Source organism: Mesocricetus auratus, unplaced genomic scaffold, assembly GCF_017639785.1.
Source record: "Mesocricetus auratus isolate SY011 unplaced genomic scaffold, BCM_Maur_2.0 Super-Scaffold_100008, whole genome shotgun sequence".
Lineage (NCBI taxonomy): Eukaryota > Metazoa > Chordata > Mammalia > Rodentia > Cricetidae > Mesocricetus > Mesocricetus auratus.
In genome coordinates this window covers 11,318,712-11,341,980 of record NW_024429192.1, presented here as the reverse complement: position 1 = coordinate 11,341,980, position 23,269 = coordinate 11,318,712, and the positions used below count along the sequence as shown (strand labels likewise).

General features: G+C 40.3%; 1 protein-coding gene across 2 annotated transcripts in view; it reads right to left on the bottom strand.

Annotated features, from left to right (window-relative positions):
• The window catches only part of Cyyr1 (cysteine and tyrosine rich 1), a 105,847-nt gene extending 83,719 nt beyond the window's left edge, over positions 1 to 22,128 (bottom strand). For both annotated transcript variants that reach the window (XR_005878854.1, XM_005073915.4), the window contains exons 1-2: positions 21,694 to 22,128; positions 16,618 to 16,720 (exon numbers count right to left, since the gene is read on the bottom strand). Coding sequence is in view for 1 of the 2 variants with exons in the window: in XM_005073915.4 (XP_005073972.1) it covers positions 16,618 to 16,720; positions 21,694 to 21,766 (176 nt within the window). In the remaining variant the exon portion in view is untranslated. The remainder of the gene's footprint in view (positions 1 to 16,617; positions 16,721 to 21,693) is intronic.
• Positions 22,129 to 23,269: the final 1,141 nt, after the last annotated feature.

Genomic DNA, 23,269 nt, shown 5'->3' with positions numbered 1-23,269 from the left:
ACTGCTATGATCCATCTTGGTATATCTTACCCAAAGTCTATGGGTGAATCAGTTTCTCCAAACTTTTATATTCATTTATTATATACAGGAAACACTTTTTACGAACAACTTCAAGATGTTTTAATGTGTTACTGATATGCATATATTACAGTATTATACATGTCTTATGCATGTTCATTGAAACACAGATATATAGATTTTACAGTGAGGAGATAAAAATGAACATAAATTATATGGTTTCCCCTAACAGGTCAGTGACTAATCTCTACAGGTCTTGGTTGATCACAGTTGGGGAACTACCCTTGTTACACAGAAATCCAAAATTTCAATAAAAATATGTCATGGGTGACAGCACCCAACAACTACACATTCACTCCAACACAGCTATAGAGTCTTGTGCTGCTGTTGTTTAGACTTTACAACATTTTTTCAAGTTCATGATCTCCATGTAAGTAAGATGAAATTGAGAGTTAGGGGAGTAAATAAATTTGATCATTTAGCAGATATTATCGTGCCAGGAAGAAATCTGGCTTTTTTGGTCTCTATAGCTCTTTCTCGTTGAAGTGAAGATTTGTTTGTTTAAGCCTGTAAATGTCTACTAAGTGGATGGTCTTTTATCTCACTCTAAACTGTCAAAGGACTGGATCATGCAGTCAAAGAAAGATATAAAAATGAGCTCCTCTTAGGCGTTTACAACAAAGCAGTGATGTCGCAGCTGGCATACACACAAATGTGTAAATGGAAAGGGAGATCCTGAAAGGGCAGAGAGAATAAATTGCTTGAAAAATCCAGATAAAGGGATTAAATGATTTATTTATTGGCCAGATGAACAGAAAACTGTTAAGAATGAGGAATAATTGATATATGTATCCCTTGATTTAAATTCACTATGCAACTTGACATTTTTCCATTTTATGGTTATTTATCATAACTGCAGGAGTAAAATACTATGAAAGATACTGTAGTTTTTTTTTTACTCTTTCCTAACACTGGTAATTTATGTCCTTCCCCACCCCTTTTCCCAGTGTTCCTAGAAGCTTGTCAATTCTATTGATATTTTCCAAGAATAAGCTTTTGGCTTCATTACTTTTCCTATCATTCTTTTGTTTTCATGCTCATTGATTTTTTTTTGCTTTGGGTTTATTGTCTTTGTCTTTCCCAGACTGCTAAAGATGGAAGCAGATTCTTTATTCAAAGAATTCATTTTCTAATATAAGCTATAAGGCTATAAATTTCTTTTCAGACACTGTGTGAGCATCATTCCTTATTTTTTTATGTTCATTATAAAGCCTTTATTTTTTAAATTGGCTTTATGTTTTCTTATTTTCATAGGTAGGCTGATTTTCAAGTATTTCCTTCATCAAGTTTCCTCTTATCTTTCTGTTTCCTTATTTCTAATATAATTATGTTATTGACAGATTGTACACTTCATCCTTTTCAATTTTAAATGTGTTTGTGACCACAGATGTAGTCTATCTCAACACATTTGATGAAAGCACTTGCAGAAGATCCTGGCTTCTTTTGGCTAGCGTGTTCTAGAAGCACATTTCAATGTAGGTTAAGTCTTGCAAATCTTACTGGTTTTCAACTCTAGAAATTCTGTGTTCTGAGTGTGTGTGGGAGTATATCCTAAGTATGGACTTGTCTTTTGCTCATCCTGGCTTTTCCAGTTTGTATTTCATGACCATTTGTTCTTTATTATTAGCTGCATGTGCACTTAGGATGACCACACATCCTTGATTAATTGACCGCTACATCATTATGCAACATCCTACATTATCTTTGGTAATACCTTCTGCTCTGAACATCACTTTGCATAAGTTAATGTAGCCAAGCCACTTTCTTTCAGTTAATGGCTCCATGGTACATCATTCACAAACCCCTTGATTTTTTTTAAACAAATTTAGATCACTATACTTCAGATAGATTTCACATAGATAGCATAGATTTGAGTCACTATTTTACGTTTTAAAAATGTTTTTATTGTCTTTTATTTGGTCTGTTTAGACTATTAATGTAATTATTAGTATTTTGGATTTAAGCCTATACTTTTATAATTCACATTGTCTCTTCCATCTATTTCTTTATTCGTCTGATTCCTTTTCATTCCTTCATTTTTGGTGTAAACATGTATTAGTGAATTAGTAACTTCCTCTCACTGCCGTGGCAAAAGAGCTAACTAGAGCAACTTAGGAGTTTATTTTGGCTCATGGCTTGAGAGCTCGGCTCATCACAGTGGGGAAGGCATGGAGGCTAGTGGGAAGCAAGGAAGAGAATCTTCGCGGACCTAAAGTCAGGAGACAGGAATGGCATGAGCAGCTCCTTCACGTCTTTCCCTTTTGCCAGTCCGGGACCCCTGCACTAAGGACAGACTTGACCAAATTCAGGGCCTTTGTCCCCTCTCAGTCACACCTCTCTGGAAACACGCTGACTCAGATGTGTACTGCTAGGCGCTTTTCGAGTCAGCTTCACAGCGGAAATTATTCATTGTAAATGGTGTTCCATTTTAATCTATGGATTGTGAGTCTCATCACACTACAGATTAATAAGACTTGATTTTTTAGTGGATGCTCAAGGGGATGAGAGAAGGCAGACTTAGCTTCACTTTCAATGAATTTGGTATCACTTTCACAGGAAGACTGCTGTCAACTCTCTCTCTCTTTTCTGCATTCGATATTGTGCCCGTGACGTAACAATGTCCATTGTAAGTGTACTATAGCACATTATGCTTCTCCATGCAACTGTCAATTACATTTTAAAGCCTGCTGGGTGGTAAAAAGCAGGCTAATATTTACCAGCTCCAGACAGATTTCCTTAATCTGATTTTCTTTCCTGTATTCCAGCTTTCTTTCTGGCATCATTTGCCTTATTGCTTAGCTTTTTTTAGTAATCCTTTTAGATCAGGTCTGCTGGCCTAATGCTGTCATAGTTCTCCTTACTAATGAGGCCTTAGTTTTCCTTAACCTCAAAATGACTTTCTTTGCTGAAGGATATTTTGGTTGGAGCCAGAACTTGAGAGAGAGAGAGAGAGAGAGAGAGAGAGAGAGAGAGAGACAGAGACAGAGACAGAGAGAGAGAGAGAGAGACAGAGACAGAGAGAGAGAGAGACAGAGAGAGAGACAGAGAGAGAGAGATCTACTTTTCCAGAACTTAAAAAAAGTGTCATATTTATGTCTTCTGTGATTTCTGATGAAAAAAAGAAGTGATGTGGGATATTATATTTGATCATATTGTGACATTCCGATATTGCTGATAAAGTTAACCTTGAATTGGGAGAGTGGGGTCAATAATCAGTTGACTGGAATAGAGATTTTGGAGGACTCAGGAAAGAGTAGGGAGGGACTTAGAAAGATTCTTGGGCCCTTTTGATCAAGGAAGCATAGAGAGAGAGGGTTAGTTGGTCATTCCTCCAATGCTTTCTTGATCCATTAAGTGTTCCTCCAATATCTGACTCCCAAGTTTTTATTAATAATTGGACAACTTAGGTAAATGCTTCAAAGAAGTATTCAAACCTATAGTAATTCCCTTTCAAAATATGTTCTTTAGTTTTTAAATTTTTTGTTATAATTTGTCTGGGTATGAGTTTTTCGGGTTTTTCCCATTTGGAATTGGCAGAGAATTTTGAATATGGAGATTATTTCACCAAACTGGACATTACTTCAGTGTGTCACACTGTTCCCACTTTCCTCTGTGAATCTGATGACACATTCGTGTCAGATGTGACCCCACAGACACCTGATGGCTTGGCTCATTTGTTTGTCAGTGTTTCTTGATTTGTTGGGGAATTATCTGGCTGGATAACTTCTACTGGATTATCTTTAGGTGTACATGTCTTACTGTGACATCTCTAGTTTGTCACAGAGTGCATCAATTTTTTTATTCTGTTCACTCTATTTTCTCTACTTTAAAAAAAGGAATTCAGAAACCGGCAGTGATGGTGCATGCCTTTAATCCCAGCACTCAGGAGGCAGAGGCAGGTGGATCTCTGTGAGCTCAAGGCCAGACTGGTCTACAGACTGAGTTTCAGGTCTACCGAGTGAGTTCCAGGACTGGCTCCAAAGCTACAGAGTTACCCCATCTCGAAAAACCAAAATAACAAAACAAAACAAAACAAAAAGTTTCCTCAGTAAATTCAAATAGTATCTGTCATTCTTCTACCACATTACACAGTAGCTTCTCTACCGGATAATCCCAGCATTGCTGCTATGTTTTGATTGTCTTCTCTCTTGTGAGATGGCCTTTCCTTAGTCCTCTGTATGTTGAGTAAGGTTAACAACGTACCTTGGACTTTCTTGTGTCCATGTCATGAGACAGAATTCTGTTAGAGAAAGAAGTCATTTAGGTTCAGTTGAGAACATATATCCCACTTCTGTGACTGGCAGTTGTTGTATAGCACTTTCCTCCAAGTTGGGACAGTCTTTGCTGAAGGGAATCTCTTTTTTAAGAATCAGGATATTCTAAGATGAGATCCTTAAAACTTGGGGAGTAAACAACTCACAAGTTTCAGGAAATTCCTAAAACTCACAAGAATTACCAGACTCCCCTCGCTCCTTCTCCCTCATGAACCATCACTCATGCTACAGTAGTATTTCAGTGATGTAGCTGCTTTTGAGTCATGTTTGCTCCCATAAGTAACCCTCACCCACACTCCTGTAAGTAACCCTAATAAGTTCACTTGTTCACTAAGTTTGACTTTGGTGGTATCTTTATTTTGTTCTATTGTCCATTCCCTATCGGGGGCAAGTAGACATTCGTTTAGGAGTTCATATATAATTATAAGGACCCCTTCTTGAGTTTCTCCATCTTCATGATTTCCATAGTATTTTCTGCTTCCTTAAGATAACCTCTCTGGTTTTATTTACCCAACTCTTTGACACATCCACCATGTGCTCATATAGAGTTGGGGAGGGAGAGAAGGAGGAATGAGGAACGGGATAGGGAGTATGAATGGGGGAGAGATTGAAACTTACTCCATGAAGACTGGAGATGCATCCTACCCTTTTGGTCCTACTTCGCTCTGATCAGAAAGCCTGGTCTGCACTGCAATTGAACTACACTGGGTCTTATTGTTGGTAGTGTACCTGCTGCTGCTTCAGTGACTGAGGGATAATCCAGGGTGTGCAGTGCAAGGGATTAGAGAAAAGAAATACATTATAGAATGTCCCCCAGTACCCGAGCACAAAGAGACTTTGCTTGCCCAGTTGGAGCTAGGGAGTTCCTCCTGCAGCTCTGTATGGTACTCAGGTTCACTTCCTTGTCAGAGCTACATTTGGTCCATAGTGGGTTAAAAAGAGGAAGAAACCTGGCAAAGGCATAGCTAGTTATGAAGAACTTAGAATTTGGCTTGAATCTGCCAAGTATCTGTAGCTGTGAGGTAGCTGCTGCACACACCAGGCCCAGGTTTGAGAATTGCTTTCAGTGTTGGCATGGGGCAGGGTTGTTTTCTTCATCTTGCTCAGGATCAGACCCAAGGCTTTCAGTGAGAGGTAAGGAGATAAAATCCTACCATAAACATGGCACATATTTTGTGACATGTATAATATGTTGACTATATAAAGCAAACAAGATGAGTGAAAATAAATTGTTTTAGTCTTGACAGACCTCAGTTCTTGGAATAATCAATGGCTTTGATTTGACACACAATCTGGCTTTTATTTGCTACCACTGGGAATGGTTTCTGTCTGGAGACTGCAATGATCGTAGATTACATATCCTATCTTCAAGGCAAGCCGTTGTCCTTAACACTCCTGTAAGTTTTATAAGCACTGACTTCTACTGAGAGAACCACTAATTAGCACAGTCTTTGAAAAGCCTAATCAGGGCAATTCTAAATTGCTACATGCAAAGGCACACTCATATCTATAGATCACTACGATCATGCTGCCAAAATGCGCAGCTGCCAGACTACTGCTGCGTACATTAATTATTCATGTACCAACCAATAGAGAAGAGCCAGACATGTTGAAAATAGATGCCAGAAAGCTTGTGAATTAAATTTTGAAAAGGAAATTAATTAGAATTTTATAATGAATCTATTTGTGAAGCAAATCTTTACCTCTTGGCTCTTGCTATTCCGTGTGCTATTTCTTTTTCATAAATAAGAGCTATGTGTCTTTATTTAGACCTGCTCCTGTTTCCAACTCCATGTTCTAATTCCCTGGTCAGATATGGCAGACATGTAAACCTGGTATGCATGGCTTCCAATGATCGGAGAGATACAGCACTTCCCCAGCTGCCTTCCAGCAGAAAATTATAATCACATTTGATAGAGAGGGCAGATCGATTCCCTGAAGGCTGAGGGTGCTCTCTGGTCTGAGATGCTCCTGTGTTAGCAGATGTGGGCACTTCAGAGGACCAGGGAAAGCCCCTCACCAGGAGTGGCACCTTGCATAGCCTTGGGCGTTCTGAATCACCTTGGGGAAGTCATTTTACTCTGCCCTTGTTTTCTATTTCCTTTTAGTCCAGATATTTCCAAAGCCGGATGTGTTTACTAATGACAAGAAAAATGCATAAATGCTTGCTGAATGCTTTCGTGTATAAATAAATCATCCAGCCCATGTTGGATAAAAAGGTAAATTGTTCCCATTGTTCCCTTTTTAACCATTTTTCAAAGGATGTTCAAGGAGGTTATGAAAACTAAGAAAATTCCAAAGACATTTTTTATGAATCCAAACATTCATGTTCTTTCATCTATAACTTCTCTTCATTACAGATATTATAAAGTACAAGAACAGCCCCCCCAAATGTTTACTGTTCAGTTTTACCTTGCAAATAGTGAGTTCTCTCCAGTTAGTGTAAGGATGGATATTTTGTTTCCAGATTACAACCTTAGAGTGTTTAGATACAAAGCCTATGCTTATATCAGTTTTAATCACTAGCTGTAGCTAAGACAGGCAATCAGCCTAGTCACCCACCAATGAATGGATGGGTGGACAGATGAATGAATGGATAATGATATTCGTGATTCACTATCCGGCAGTAGGAAAGCGCAGAACAGTGTCCTTTGTAGAAAAATAGATAGTACTAGAGGGCACTAAGCAAAAGAAAAACATCACATCTGTATGGAGAAGCTCTAAAACAGCATCTTTTTGCTAGACTAGTAACTGCATAGGTTGGAAGTGGGAGGTGGGTGGATGAAGATAAGCTGTCCCTGACCACTGCATGCCTCCTCATATGTCCATCACTGGACTCCACAAACTTGCACAATTAATATATTTTCATCAAAAGTAAGTTCAGAAAAAATGTGTAAACTCTGGAGATTTTCTGTGTGGAACATCTTGGAGGCTGACCTTGTGTTTTTCCTGATGTCTGTGGAGGAAGGATGCATCTTTAGCATTTTGGAGTTGATGCTCTTCAACCCCAAGTAGTTATTGTTTTTGCAAAATGTGGCACAGAGAGACACTGTTCTGTTGACCTCTTGCCAGTGCAAATGTGTGCAGAAATATGGTTGAAGTAATCTGGGACATTTCTGTAATTTTGTGTGATATTCACAAAAGCATGGGGCATCCCTCTTGTTATAGGTGAGGCCTACTTCCTTCTGCCCTTTTCCATTACGATGATATAGAAACCACAAATTCTGTTTGTCTTCGATCGCAGAGATTCTGTGGGTTAAACAGCCCAGACTCCCACCCTTAGCACTTCAAGATGGAATCCTATTAGACTTTATGAGGTTATCCTCGCCTTCAGAAATTTTCATTACTTACGAATTGTGTTATTGCCAGCATTCAGCAGTTGGGAAACAGCTGGGAGACGCTGTGTTCCGGGCTGCAGCTGCCTCCCAGAATTCTTCAGATACAATGGAGCAAAGAAAAATCACTCAGTGTATGTAATTTTTCCCTCCTCAATAAAACATTTTATCTCCCCAAATTATGGAAGTGAATAAAGATGCATAGGAGCCCGTTACCATAACAGTCTGCGGCTGGTGGATCACTTTGCCTCATTGACAGAGCACCAGAAAATACAGACGTTAAATCATTATAATCAAATCAGCATTTCAACTCTAGTCCCTCTCATCTAATTCTAATTTATCATAAACAGTGTGATTAGGAAGTGATGAGTGACTCTTAGACCCTTTGCGGTGATGATACCTAATTTGTATTCCATGGAAAGATAGTCTCAGAAGCCAATAACATATTCAAATTGTGATTTGAGTTTTCTAAATAAATATTTATCCAGATGATGCATATTAATAATTCAGTGCCCACAAACTCTCAAGGTGCCTGCTTCAGTGGAGAATCGACTCGCATTAAAATATGTTACTGGTCCTCTAGAGATGAGAGCTTTGGTGGTGGGCTGGCAGACTGACTTCTTACCCTTGTAAGCCTGGAGGATATAGAAGGTCAAACAGAGATCTTAGGAACTGATGGATCCTAGGACAGAGAAAGCAGCAGAGAGGTGAGCTTTTAATCCAGATATTGAAGGCAGGAGAGGGAACCTCCGAAACTACACTGATGAGTTCCTCCTAATGAGAGCAATGGACCCTTTTCATTCACCCTTATCTTGAGACCTCTCTATCTCCGGGAGCTGCAAGCTATGTCACAACAATGGAAAAGCTGAATGTCTATATCCTATAGAACACTCAAGTTCAGCTGAGCTGACCTTAAGTCAGCCCCGTATACTTACATTAACCTATAGTTAGCTAAGATTATCTTAGAGCAGTCCCACTCCCTTTAAAAAGGAAGAAAAAAGCAAGGACCATTTCAGGCTGAGAGAAATGGGGACTCTAAAGACATGTTGGGCTGTGAAAACACAATACTATAGCTTGCAGCTGGAACATCCCCAAAACCCATGTGTTAAAAGTGCATTCCTCAGTTTGATGCAATTGGACATGTGAGACTCTTCAAAGGCAGGGGTCAATAAATTTAAGTTGGGGCTGTGCCTTTGGAGACAAGACTGTGACCCAGGAGCCCTCCCTTCCCCCAGTTCCCTCTTTTCTTCCTGGGTACCCTGAGGTAACAAGTCTTCTTGCCTACACACTCTAGTGACGATACACGGTGCTGCCTTGAGCTCAAAGCAACAAGACAAAGCACCTATTTTGAATGGGAGCCTCTGAAAGTATAGATCACTGTAAGCCTTTTCTCTTACTAAGTGGGATGCATCCAGGTTCTTACTACAGTCATGAAAATGGCTGACACATAAGATTCAAGAAATGCCGTGACCCAGTGCCTTGTACAGCGGCAGGTGCTTCTGCTGTGATGGTGACCTGACTAGGAGATGTACTTGCGGCCACTGTCACCATCACGAGTTAGTGAGGTACTGCTGATTGCTAGCTTAAAAGTAAAACCCAAAACCTGAACTGCTGTTTATATTAAAGTCATATGATTTTTTCTTAATAAATTAAGTTTATTTTTGACTTATGGGACACATGCATACATGAGTAGATATATTCATCATGTGTCTTTTTTTGTTTTGTTTTCTTTTTTCTCTTTGATTTTTTGAGACAGTTTCTCTGTGGCTTTGGAGGCTGTCCTGGAACTAGCTCTTGTAGACCAGACTGGTCTCAAACTCACAGAGATCCTCCTGCCTCTGCCTCCCGAGTACTGGGATTAAAGGCGTGCGCCACTACTGCCCGGCATATCATGTGTCATTTAAACTACGTTCAACATATCACATTCTCAAACCTTTATTGTTTCTCCATGGAGGGGGGGGCATTAAATCCTTCCATACACCTTTTGAAGACAGAGACTACACAATTGCTGTCTGCCCATTTTAAAAGCCAGTGGAGGCTTGCATTTGTGTCACTAGCCTGGGAAGAATGACTGCTGGGATGCACACCTATACTCTTCTTCCTTTCCGATGTTGGTCCGTGGACCAGTTGCTTTCCAGTCCTCCATGTTGCTGTCCATACCAATCCTAGTTCTCTCTCCCTCCCATGCCTCCCGCCAACCCCTCCACCCCACCCCACCCCTCTTCCACTCCCCCAGAAGGGTAAGGCCTTCCATGAGGGATCATCAAAACCTTTCATATCATTTGGGGCAGGACCTAGGTCCTCCCCGTGTATCTAGGCTGAGAGAGTAACCCTCCATATGGAATGGGTTCCCAAAGTCCATTTGTGCACTAGGGATGAATACTAATTCCACCACGGGAGGCCCCATAGATTGCCCAGGCCTCCCAGCTGACACCCATGTTCAGGGGGCTGGTTCTGTCCTTGAACCACGTGCTCAAGTCAGCTGTTTCTGTGGTTTCTCTAGCGTGGAGATCAGTAAATTTCTAAATCCGGTTTTCTTTTGATTTATCCATGGTCTAACACCACACAATTTAGTTTTTAATAAGTGCATTTTTTATTTTTAAATGTATTGTCATTATTACTATTATTTATTTGTGTGTGTGTGTGTGTGTGTGTGTGTAAGAGAGAGAGAGAGAGAGAGAGAGAGAGAGGACAGTCAAGTGTGTGCCACAGAACATTCATGGAGATAAAAGGACAACTCTAAGGAGTTCGTTGTGGGGATCAAACTCAGGTAGCCAGCCTCACACAGCCATTGACCCACTGAGACATCCGATAGGCACTGTTTTTCCTTTGGAGACAGGATCTCACTATGCTTCCCTTTCATTATGCCTTTAGCCCCTGAGTAACTGAGATCACAGGGATATGATAAATGTTCGTATCTATTGTGTCTATAGGGAATGTCTCTTTGCCTTGTCTTATTACAAGCATTTCCAGTTTTCTAAGGTCTTTATCGAACATAAACCCTAGGCCCAATCTCCCAAACTCAATAAAAATCAGCTCTGAGGATTTTGACTGAGATGACGTGGGATTGACAGACAGTCCTGGAAGGTCTGGTAGAGTTGAGTATTATTGACATCACTGCAACACTCTACCCACAGAAGGATGCCTGCCTCTCTTTCCCACTCATCCTGCTGTGTTCTGAATATGAGAAGTTATAGGCACATGCAATAGAGCCTAGGTTCCTAGTTGGTGGTGCTGTTTTGCAAGTTCTGGGCATTTGAGATGGGACCTAACTGCAGGAAGGTGGACACTAAAATCGAGTCCTTGAAGGTCCTGTTTCCTTTCTGCTTGCTGCCAATAACTATTGAGGAAGATCCTTGGCCACACACTCTCTTCTACTCATGAGATTCTGCTCAAGAATAGCTGGCCATGCACTCAAGCGTTTTGTTCACAGTGACACAAAAGTAAATTACACTGCTGAACTTTTATGAGTTTGTATTACTCTGCAAATGTCAGGCATGTATGGAGTGGCTGACTGCTACTTCCAGTCTTTTGTTGGGGGTGGGAGAAATGATGGATGGAAGCCAGGACACTCTGCTTACAAGGCAAGAACTCTACTCCTGAGTTATAACTCGTCTTTCTTATGGTCCCAGGGTAGTTTGGGGTGTTTATTTACATATGCGCTAGGATTGCTAGTATGTGTTGCTGGGGTATACTAGTCCACTAATTTTGGTACAAAGATGGTGTAGTCTGCCCATTTGGTGAACTTTTCTTGTTATTTTAAAATGTCTTCATATTAATGGTCACATCTTTTATAAATGACAATAGTTTTGTCTTTTCAATTTTTTCAACTCCTTTTATACCATTTGTGTGTCATACTGGTTAAGATTTTTGTTACAATGCTGAGTAGCCACAGTCACAGACAGGCTTGTCCACTGCTGGCTTTAAAGGAAGGGCATCTAATTTCATACCACTAAGTATGAGAATTAATGCAAAATAATCTGGCTTTATGAAGATAATTTGTTAAGAGAATTCCCCCCCTCTGTCCTTAGTTTTCTAAGTGTTTTCACAACGAGGAATAAATTTTTATCAGTTCCTTTTATTTTTGAGATTTATTTATTTAGGAGAGAGTCTCCTGAACCTAGGTTGGCTCTGAACTCCTCATAGCTTAAGATGCCTTTGAACTCCTCACTCCTCTGCCTCCACCTTCCAGATGCTGGCACAGTAGACATGCTTCACCATACTTGGTTTAGACAGTGCTGGAGATCCAAGTGAGGGGCCTTGTGCGTGTTAGTCAAGCTCTCTAGCAACTGGGTAATATCCCCTGCTCTTGGGTTCATTTTTAGAGTAACCTCTCTTCAGGAGGCCTTCAGGGAACCCTCAGGTCAGAGTCAAGCCTTCTTCTCTTTGTTTCTGTCAGGCTTTCAGCTCTCACATCCACAGCAGGCTAGGCAGTCAGCTTAGAGCTCTTGCTGCCCACTATCTCCTAAGTAACACACATGGGTAGATCACTGATTGATTGATGGCTTCATCCCGGAGCATGACATGGGCCACTGAATAGATGGAGTGCATTTGCACAAATAATTTGTTGAGACTGTGCCCTAGAAACTTCACTTTTTTTTCTTAAAGCAAATTATATTTATGATAAGTAGACTTCATTTACAAAGGCAACTAGAATAGATAAAAATCTGGCTGAAAAGTTTCATTTATGAACACATTCGTGTTTCCCGTTAATAAAACAATCTCTATTTCATAATCATGTCTTCTGGGAGACACCTACTCTCTTCTTTGATAAAACAGAAATTATTGTTATATTTTCAATCAAATTCACATTTATTTTAACATTATCTTTTTTGTTCTTATTCATCATGGTGTTATCATTAAAACAAAAAATGAGACTTTCACTTTATTTGTTCGGTTTTTTTGATCAACACAACAGAAGGTAGGGTCACTTAAAAAGAGGGAACTTTATGGAAGTATTGCCTCCAACAGACTGGCCCGTGGGCACCTCACTAGAGCATTTTGTAGATTAATGGTTGATGTGGAAAGGCCACACCCACTGGGAAATGGTGGAAGGCCACGCCCACTGGGAATGGTGGTCCTGCCTTATGTAAGAAAGCAGGCTGAGCAAGCCATGCCAAGCCAAGCCGTTCCTTTTTGATCCCAGTTTCAGTACCCGCCTCCAGGTTCCTGTCTTCACTTCCCTCTGGGATGGACTGGATAAGCCAAACCAACCCTTGCTCCCTGGAGGAACTTCCGGTAGTGAAGGTTTATCACAGTAACAAAGTTGAACACTCAGAAACTTGGATTTGATCAGTGCTTACTTTTCAGAGTTATTTTTCTCATTCCTGAAACTAAAATAATTTTATTTCCATGTAAGTGCTGTTCTTAACCAATGCAAAAGTCCTGAGTTTAATTAGCGTCCTCGGCTACTTAATGATCGCAGGACCACAAATGCCATTTGAAAATGTAAAACCTTTATCTTTAGCTTCCTTTTGCTTTCATGCATAGCATGGCTCTAAAATCACAGTAGTGGTATTTATTAGCTGTCTTTGTAAAACTGTGGGTAATACATCTTTTTACATTTCATTGGGAAGAAAAGAAATTGAATCCCACCAGGATCTCCATTATTATCTTCCTGTGGGACTTTATTTTTCTGCTATTAGATGATGTGTTTGGATTGGTCTACATTTTACATGGTGGACTGGAAAAGCAAAAATACTATATTAGAGTTAGAGATTTAAGTCCTACATCTGTGATGGTCTGGCTCACACTATCTCCCAGCCAGTCTGGCTCACATTTAAGATTATATAATTATTTTCTGACTTTGCAGAGGGTCTATTTTCAGTAAGAAAATTTTAGTGTTTAGTTTGCTACAGTGGATAGCAATAAATAGTGGCTGTATCCTCTAGGATTCTAGCCGTTCTAAAGAGTGCTGTACAAGCCACTGCTTTACACTGGACTAACTTCTAGGAAACATCAGGTTTCATCCGCAGTTAGGTGTAGCCGTCTCTTTTCCTATCCACTGGGGTGTCTGTCCCACCTTCTCTGTAGGAGAGTTGCTGAATGACATATGTGAATAAATCTGATGGGATGTTCCTTATTTTTCAAATTAACCCAGATTCTCAATTTTTTTAAACATAGAGGCTTCTAAACTTCAAGTGGTTGCTCATATTATCCAAAATCTCTTAAATGTGGAAAAGCTATCAGTTCATGCAGTCTATCCAATGTGTCCCACATTATGCCCAGTCCCAGAGTGTAAACTGTGATCTTTCATCTACCGAATAAATACTCTTGAACTATCTCTGTTTAGGGATAATGGAGATCATCTTGCTCCCTGCCTACTTAGTGGTAACTAAGTCAGTTGTCTACTTTTACATGGAATACTGAATTATTTCATTTTAATTTGAGGCGGCATAGCCAATAAGAGTCTATTAATAATAATTACCTTTCATCTCACCCACGTTTTTCTATCTTTGAATCCAAGCTTGACTTTCCCCTCTAGCCACTTCGAACAAGATGGGTTTGGCCAAGAGATCATTTCCTTGCTTCTATCTTTGGCTGTGTGTACTGGAGACTCTCTGTCTGGACGGCATTTCCCTTCCTTCACTGTTCTTTGTATAAACATGTTCTCTTCCTTGAAAGCTCTTGTCAGATGCCATTTATGAAGCTGTCTCTAAACATCTCACTGTAAACACACTCACACTCTCCCTCTTACAGACATTACAGAATTCCCTGAGCTCAGAATTCTTCTGAACTCTCCCTCACTTCCTTTAAAGTTCATTTTAAACTAAGTCAACATCTTTATTTTGAAAACAAACCATGAGGCAAAACCAATTTATAAAATTATTCAAGACAATTCTCTCAATTGTTTTCTTTCTTTTTTTTTCCTGCTTTTCTGATAGTATAAAATTTTAACTTCTGGTTAAGATGGTTCAATTGTTCAACAGAATATACCCAGATGCTTGAGAAAGAGGAGCCATAGTTTTTGAATTCTAAACCAGAAATATTGGGAAAGCTCTTGTGAGTATTCTTAGTACTGATCCCCCCCAACCCCCGCTTCCCCACTACAACATAACAGAAAAAAAAATGCTTGGGTGGAGTTGAGAACTCTTTTCAAATGTAAAACAATCACTGGAAATCCTGAAAACATATCCTCCTCCATCCAGCAGGAAAAACACTTTAAAGTTTTTTTCCCCCCTAAGAATTGTTTAGCAAGAGATTTACTCAGAAGTTTCTATTTTTGACAGAAAGTTCAGTTTTAACTGCCTGAAATACAATGCCATCTGTGTTTACTTTTCCCTTCTAAAACACAATTCCTTTTCCTCGTACGCATAACAAGTTCTCAGTTCTAGTAACCTGTATAAATGTGTTGATCAGAAAGGTGCAAATCTCACTTTTTGAATCTAAGCCACAGAAAGTATACCTTCAAGTTAAAATTTTTAAGATACTTTGGTTAATAGTTAAGTCCACAATATTTATTTCCCTCTGAGAGGGGGTGAGGAGTTAGGACACTGGGCACCGTGCTTGCTGGACTGGAGGGAGTGAGTGACAGATAAAGGACAAGAGGACCAAAGAATGCCAACCTTACTCATTCGTACCCATCACTCCTACCCACATCTACCTAGCATTCAGAAATCATTACAAAATATACAATTTGTTAATCAGAAGCTTTATAGTATCTTATGTTCTATGCAGCATTCTATAATCATAAAATCATTATAGAAATATACTTGAGTATATTTCTGTAAAATAATTATGCTAATGGGCAACTAATTGCTTTCCCAATGAATCTTCTATAAGAAAAGAAATTCAGAAATTTTGCTCAATTTACATTTCACTGAATATTTGATTTCCACTTAAAATTAACAAATCTTTCAAGTTTTGAAAATTTCATCCTGGCATTTCTTTCATAGCTAATAGTCTAATATCCTAAGCCAGATTTTGGGGGAGTGAAGTCTGTAGTCAAATAGGTCTCTACCAGCAGGTCTAACATGGGTTCTAGAAAGTTTCTGTGACAGGCTTCCCTTTTGAGAATCGGAGGATTTTCTTGCCCAGCATCTCAATGGACTTGCTCCAGGAGCAGCTGGACCTCTGGGACCTAGCCTAACTAATCCTGTTTCCTCTTGAGCCTTCAGAAGGCAGATGTTAAGCAGAACACCAGCCATGCGCCTTTCAACCCAAAGGCACACTACACCTCCATTGTCCTCTGCTCAGAAGCAGCACTAAAATATGTTTGAATGCAAGGCGGGGAACTGCTTTAAGGTTCTAAATTAATTTTCTGAGTTGTCTTATATACATTATGTAAGTAACCGAGATTTCCTATTATTCACAACATCTCCTACTCCTTAACTGGTGGGTATAGTAGACAGTTTAGGACACGGATGGTAAAATAAGCTGACCATAATTAAACAACAAATGGTAGCTTACAAAGTCTTCAACACAGGAGATAAAAGCATATCATGAAAGAGTTGTCAATAATATGACTACTTAACGTGTTACTGCAATACACACAAGAAACGATGAAAAGATCCTTTTAAAACTCCCTTCTAATAGAGGCAATTTTTAGGTGACATCTGTCAACTAATAGGATACCCAAGGTATTAATGCATGTTTAAATCTCTAAGAAAGATTTTAGATCAATAAACAATCATGAGTGTGTGTTATGTGTGTATGTGCGTGCGTGCGTGCGTGCGTGTGTGTGTGTGTGTGTGTGTGTGTGTGTGTGTGTGAAGTCTCACACAGTAGTGGAGACAAGACCGGAACTGGCTGACTTCAAACCTGTGGCAACCCCTCTAGGTCAACTTCCCCAGTGCTGGAATTACAGGCACAAGCCACCATCTTCAGCACCAACCTTCCTTGCCTCTCTTCCCTCACTTGTAACTTCGTGTTACTTGGAAGAGTAACTGGACAAAAGGAGAACAACACCATCAAGTTTGGGTGCTACTCACGAGAGAACATTCCCAATGTAGGCATAGTAGGAACAACAGTAGGGTGTACTTCCATCGCAGCAGTAAGATCTGCAGTCTTTGCCACACTGAGCAAGGCAATCCTCTACGAAGGAAAAATGAGAGCAGTTGAAGTCATAAAGTCACAGCTTAAGGAAAAATTACTCTGTTCTTGTCTGAACCAGTCAACCAGTTTTTAGCACATAGAAATGTTCATTTTCACACTCTAAATTCCAAATCATTTCTAAGGGTCCAAACTGACCTTTCTCCCCAGTAGACTCTAAGCTAGTAGGAAGAAATAAAGCCCTTATTCCCAAGTCCCTGCTCTGAATACTGTGACTGTGGTTGGCTTTGGGTGAATAAGATATGATGAAAGCAATGTATCAATCCATCAGTCAGTAAAGCTGCTAGTGGAGTTCTTACCATGGTTCCCAAACAACAAAGCTTTCTGACTTGAGAGTTGATTCTCTGTTAACTTCAATTAATGGGAAACATTATTGACATAGGTAATACCAATGGTGATCATTGGAAACTCATGTATACATTTGCCATGGTAATTTAATAATGCTTTTGCTTTTATGTTATTATTTTTCCTCTACAATTATAGGTCCTATACATACAGTTACATAATTTAGTCTGCATACTGTCCATTAGGCTTGGAAGATAATGAGCTAGGTACAGAAGATGTTCATATAAATAACTTTAGCAGTTATAAGTTAGCAGTTATAAGTTAGTTATTTAATGTCACAATGAAGAATCAATAAATTATAACACAGCACAATGTGATGTCAAAAATTTCTGATTAAAAGGATATGTTGGGCCTAATATGACATTACTCTTTCATATGTGCTTTTCAACAAAAAAAATTTGCAAAAACATTTAGTAAGAATCATCCTGACCTTAAACAGCCTTTTCTTCCACCTAAAGGATTTATTTTTCAGTAGAGCGTTAACATTGAGCTTTAGCAAGCAGTATAAATTATGGTGGATGTGTTTCAGGTACATATTTAAAAAGCACTATAGTCCTACAATTTACATTCTATGTTCAATAATTTCAAAATATGCCATTTTTAACTCGGCTCCTGAAAAGTAATGTCAATAGTATGGTATAAATTATATGAAGCTTTTAGTTCCCAATCTAAGTTAAAATATTGAAAGTACAAGGTATTATATTAATGGTCACATGTTCTTTTATTGCTTTCTCTAAAACAGGCACTTTTCTGTCACGTCTTCCTAAGATGTCATCCAAATGTGGTACCTCCTGTTTGGCTTTGTTAATTAATGTGGTTTTTGTGAAGCAAGTGGGAAAGGTCATATTTTCTTCCTATTCATTTTATTTCTATAGCATGGATCAACAAAATGAACTTTAAAGGTTTCCACTTGACTGGAGAGGGAAATTATTTTTGCTATTCTACTTAAATCCACAAGAGAAACAATAAATCATATAGCTCCAAGAGAGTAGCTACTGCATTGTCAATAGTGTTTTCAAGAAAATGCATCATTAAAACAAATGTTTGCTTGTTTTTAAGATGTACCTTAGTGTAGTCCAGGCTGGACTGGTTACAAGGATACGGAAGATGACATTTAACTCTAGATCTCTTGACTTTACCTTCTAAATACTGGGGTAGAGGTATATGCCTCCTCTTTCGTCTAGGACATCATAGCTTTTTAGGCTTCCTATTCGACGGTGTTTTTACTGAATTTCTCCAGCTCGATTTTTTTATTTTGAGCTGATTCAAGCATTTAGCCAGCTCAGTTCCCTCCACAGTTTAGCAGAAATGTGCCACTGCTTTTGTTTTTAAAAATACTCATATCATGAAGTCAAGACCCCAGTACTGGTGGTGCTTTGAAGAGTGACTTACAATTAAGCTTCCCAGGAATTCAGTGATTCAGCTGCCCCGATTGCAATAGTGGCTGCTGCCATAAGGACATGGTGTTATCAAAATACTGTGAACGAACTTTACAGGAAACCAAGCCCCAGATTTTCTAGCCAAGAAACTGGATAATTCCTGCAGGAACATCCATGTCATGTCACACACTGTTCAGTATTTTTATGGTGTTTTCTAGCACTGTTGTCTACTTCCCAGAATTAAACTATGGAAAAGGGTAAATTTAGTAGCTTAACAAATGTACTCACCATCATAGCCCTGCCTAGCTGAGGCTTCAGTCAGACCTCAAAGCTTATTGTATAATCATGGTTACTTTTTCTCCTATTCTGAGAATAATATGAGGAAGATCATGGTTAGGACTGCAGGGGGCTGGCTGTTTCTCCTTTATGAAATAATGAGCAGTCCAGTTGCTCTCTGAAAATAAAATAAAATCACTAGCATTTTTAAATAAAAGGTGTAATCTGGAAGGTTCCCCCAGCATACTTGCCAACCCCACCTTCTGGAATGTGTTGTACAGAACAGCACTATATGGCTTGAAGTCCTTGCTTAGAAATGGTTTCTTCCAGCTATAGCTGAGGCTAAGAGAGGAAGGAAAAGGAGGGGCAGAAGACTCAGGCTGAGGCCCGGAAGGTAAAACCTTGATAGAATCCTGTCTTTGTAGCCTGCAGTGGGAGTCGGACAATAATATAAACACTTCATCAGGATCTCTTTCCTAACGTTCTTCCATGAAAAAATAAACATATGCATTAGGCATAGAAGAATTTTCTCTCACTTCTTCAACCAATAGACCATGAATGTATTACATTTTCATTGTGCAATATAACTAGGCCATAGTTACACACACACTTATGGTGTGTGTATGTGTGTGTGTGTGTGTGTGTGTTGTGAAACTAGAAATTCATTTATTAAAATGTTCAGTCATCAAACCACAATGCATGTGTCCAGTTGCATCTCCTAATTCCAACTGAACAGAAGTATCCACTGTTGGGATTACCTACTTTACCATGCAGCCTGTGCTAATGTTTTCTTGGTCCAGGACTTTTCTAGTCTCTAACCATCTTGTTCCCCCATGTGTTCCTCACTCAAATATCCTAAGTACACATTGACTGAGCCCTTAGCCTTGCCTGCCTGGGAGGCTATTTTACTAGAGGCATAAGCGTGACATGAAGGGGCTTGCCCTCTTGAAATGGCAATCTGGCCACTTTTGACAGCTCTGGTATGACTGTACCTGTTCTGTGACACTTGCTTTCCCACATAAAAGTGATATATGAGCTCACCTTATCACCCTCCGAAAACTCAGAGCGTGGTCTCTGCTCTAGTACCAAATGAATGTGGCAACCTTCAAACAGCCTCTGAAGTACGAGATTCAGGGATTTCCACAAAAGAACTCATCAATTCAGCATTTCTTGCATGAGATAGCAAGACGGCCTAGTGTCGCCTTGCAACTACTCTGCAGTTTATTGGATAGGAGGTTGGGAGACAAAAACGTTAAAGTAAAACCACTTATAGAAACCACCCAACTAACTGCTGTCCGGTGATGTTGGTTCCCTGAACACTGGAGCTGCTGTGCCTGTGGTCCTGGAAATTGGAAAAAGGCAAGAGCGGGTGTGTAAAGTTGAGGCCTTTCAGCCTTCCACAGGGAAGCTGCTCAGAACAAGGAAATGGTGGCTCCCTGAAGTTACTGAGTCAGGGCAACGACTCAGTCATTGAAGCTTCATTTGCTTTTGTTGGTGTGTGTGTGTGTGTGTGTGTGTGTGTGTGTGTGTGTGTATGTGTTACTTTGATAAACTGAAAAGGGTCGCTTTCAATAAGCTAGAAGAGAGATGCTGATGTACTTAGTGCCTCCGGATGGGAACACTATAACAATCTAATTCCTCAAGTAGATGCACTCTTCCTACTTGCAGAATTTTCTGTATTAGAAAGTCAGCATCTCCCCTATATATCTGTAATATGATAACTTTTAGGTAGCAATTTGCTTTTCAAAATCTGCTTTCATTCTGAAACAGGGTCTCATATATCCTGTGTGGGGTGTCTCAAACCAACCATGTGGCTGACAGTCACTTGGAACTTCTGATTCTCTTGCCTTCCTAGGGCTGGGATAACAAACAGGGCCACCACAGCTAGTTAATGCATTGCAAGGGATTGAACCTAAGCCCCTTCTTTTGTTTGTGTTAGGCGAGTACTTGGCCAACTGTGCTCAACCCCAGGCCCTAGTAGTTTGCATCTTAATAGATTGAAATTTCTTATGAGTAAGGACTCCTCAGAGCTGGGGTGTGTGTGTGGGGGGGAGGGAGTTTGATTATTTTGCTGCAAAGATGCAAGTCAATTCTTTTGTAGCAACTAATAAGGTTGAAGAGCATTTTTATTTCTTATTACTATTATTTTTTTTAGTTGCAGATTCTTGGTAAGTATCATGAAGTGAACAGCTCTGCTGACTGGTAGATAAGCCTGTGAATCGTTGTCATAAAAAGTTAAAAACACAAAATGTTTTACACTCACACTCTGTGAATAGGATGCTGGGAGTGAGCTTGTAATTAATTATACTTGAGTAAGCAGTGAAAGGCCATATAAGGCTCCCTGTCAATCACAGAACAAGAAAATCACTCTGCTTCATTAATTATTAGCAACTGCCACTAAGAATAATGATAAGGAGGGAAATGAGGGTCTTTTCACAAACAGGTGCCTAATCACCTTAAAAAAGAGAAAGAAACTCCTATTGACCTCGGTGAAATGCTCTCCCAAATCCTATAGCTCAGAGCATGTGATTGCTTAGCCTGAAGTCCTTGAGGATCTTCTAAGGAATACTGGGAAATGTCTGAAGTCTCTTACTTCTTAAAGAGAAAAAAACTGGAATCTTCAGAGCCTGAGCAGCATGAGGTGAAATGCAAAAGTCACTAATGAGTTTATTTTGAATAACTTCATCTTTAAGTTTCAAGTATTTTAAAAAGTCTCTGCCTGCTATCAACCAGGGTTCACTGAAATCCTGGATGTGTTCTTTACACTAGTCAGCTTAAATCCCCTTAAAGGAGAGTTTCTGAATTGTTTTGCAAACAGAAAAGAAAGCAAAAACAGTAACATCAGAGACAGGGTTCGAGCATGCTGTGAGTGTCTGGTGTTGCCTCCTAGGGAATCACCACCACTCATCCACATTCCTGCTTTGGCCCCAAACCCTCCCTCCCACTTCCACTGACCTGCGTAGACAAAGAGCAGGACCATCTTCGGAAGCAAGACCCCAGGACGCAGGGGCAGCCTCAGCGCGGCCATCCAAGCTGGTGGCCCCAAGCTGCTCTGTCCGACAGACGGGTAGACCTGGCAGAGGGTGGAGTGAAGGGACAGCTAGGAACCCCAGCAGTGATGTGGAGGGTACAGTGTGGTCAGGTGGACAGGGCTGTGCTCCCGAGAGCAGGGTCCAGAGCAATCCTGGCCATGACTCCAGTCAGAGAACTGAGGAAGCCTGCTGGCTGTGCGAGCTGGGCGCCGGTGGTCCTGGTCTGGCTGAGCTACGGCTGGGGCTCTTTGTCCCGCCCAAAGGTGCTGGCTCTGGCGAGCAAGAGGCAGCTTCTCTGGCTTCCTTGGCCACCCAGGCTCACATTTCATCTGCGAGGGTGTCACCAAAGTGGGATGGGGGTGGGGAGGTGCCGGACTCCTCCCCACTTCGCTGAGTTTTCCTCTATTGAATGGCAGAGGGCTTGGCTCCATCAGGAGGAAACTTGGGAGTTGTTTGGCTTTTGCTACAATTTAGCCCTTCCCTGGGGACTACTGTGTGCTCTGGGTCACAACTCTCCCCATCTGCCTTGGAGCACTGGATAGAGCAATTCCTGCCTAGCCAAACGAAGATGGGACTTTCTGGATTTAAAAAGTGATTGAACAAAGAATGACAGGCAGTGACGGCTTCCCAGAAGGCGAAACTACAGGAATTACACAGAATCTCTCCTGAAATGCAAATTAATCAAATACTTGAAGCATTTCAACCAATTCAAGGAAAACACAACGAAAAGAGGTGTCTGGCCACCACCATTGCTCTGGAGTTACTGTCCTATGCAATTAGATAAGAGAAAGAAAAAAAAACAAAACATAGAAACAAAAATATTAGCAAATTAGGTGTTCAAGTTGGGAAGGGGGACTCGATCAATGGTGAAAACCTTTTCTTCAGAAAAAGTCAATAGCGTTCAACAACAAAACAGCTAACTGAAAACAGCAGATATTTACAGACAACTAGATACATATAAAACCTAGAAACTAAAATACTACTTTTAAGAAGTGATACACACACACTTCAAAAGCCAAATATGCCTGCATTTCTCTCTGACTCTAGACCCTCACAGTCTTCATTAGAAGTAGGTCTTGTGCCCCAGAAGTACTTGCCTCTGAAGTTTTGTTTTTCTTAAGCTACAGAATAAACCACATTCACGTACTGGAGTGAAATTCTACGGATTCAATACATAAAGAATTCAAGTCTTTAATAGGCAAAGCACAGGCGCATGGCAGTTTTGCAGAGCTGAGATACATATTATAGCCTTTGAGACGGAAGGATGATTGCTTCTGCCGATCAGATCTGCAGGGTGAGGACAGGCATCTGACATGGAAGACAGAAATCTCTCCTGTCTCTGGATGTGCACAGCTCTGGAAGAGGCTGTTAGACTGGTGATCAGTGGGCCCCCACCCCCCAGTACAGGAGGTAAGAGGTGGGCCTGAGAACCTGCATTTCCAACTTGCTACCCATTGAAGAAACTGCTGTGTCAGTCCCAGAGTGAGAGCCACCAATTT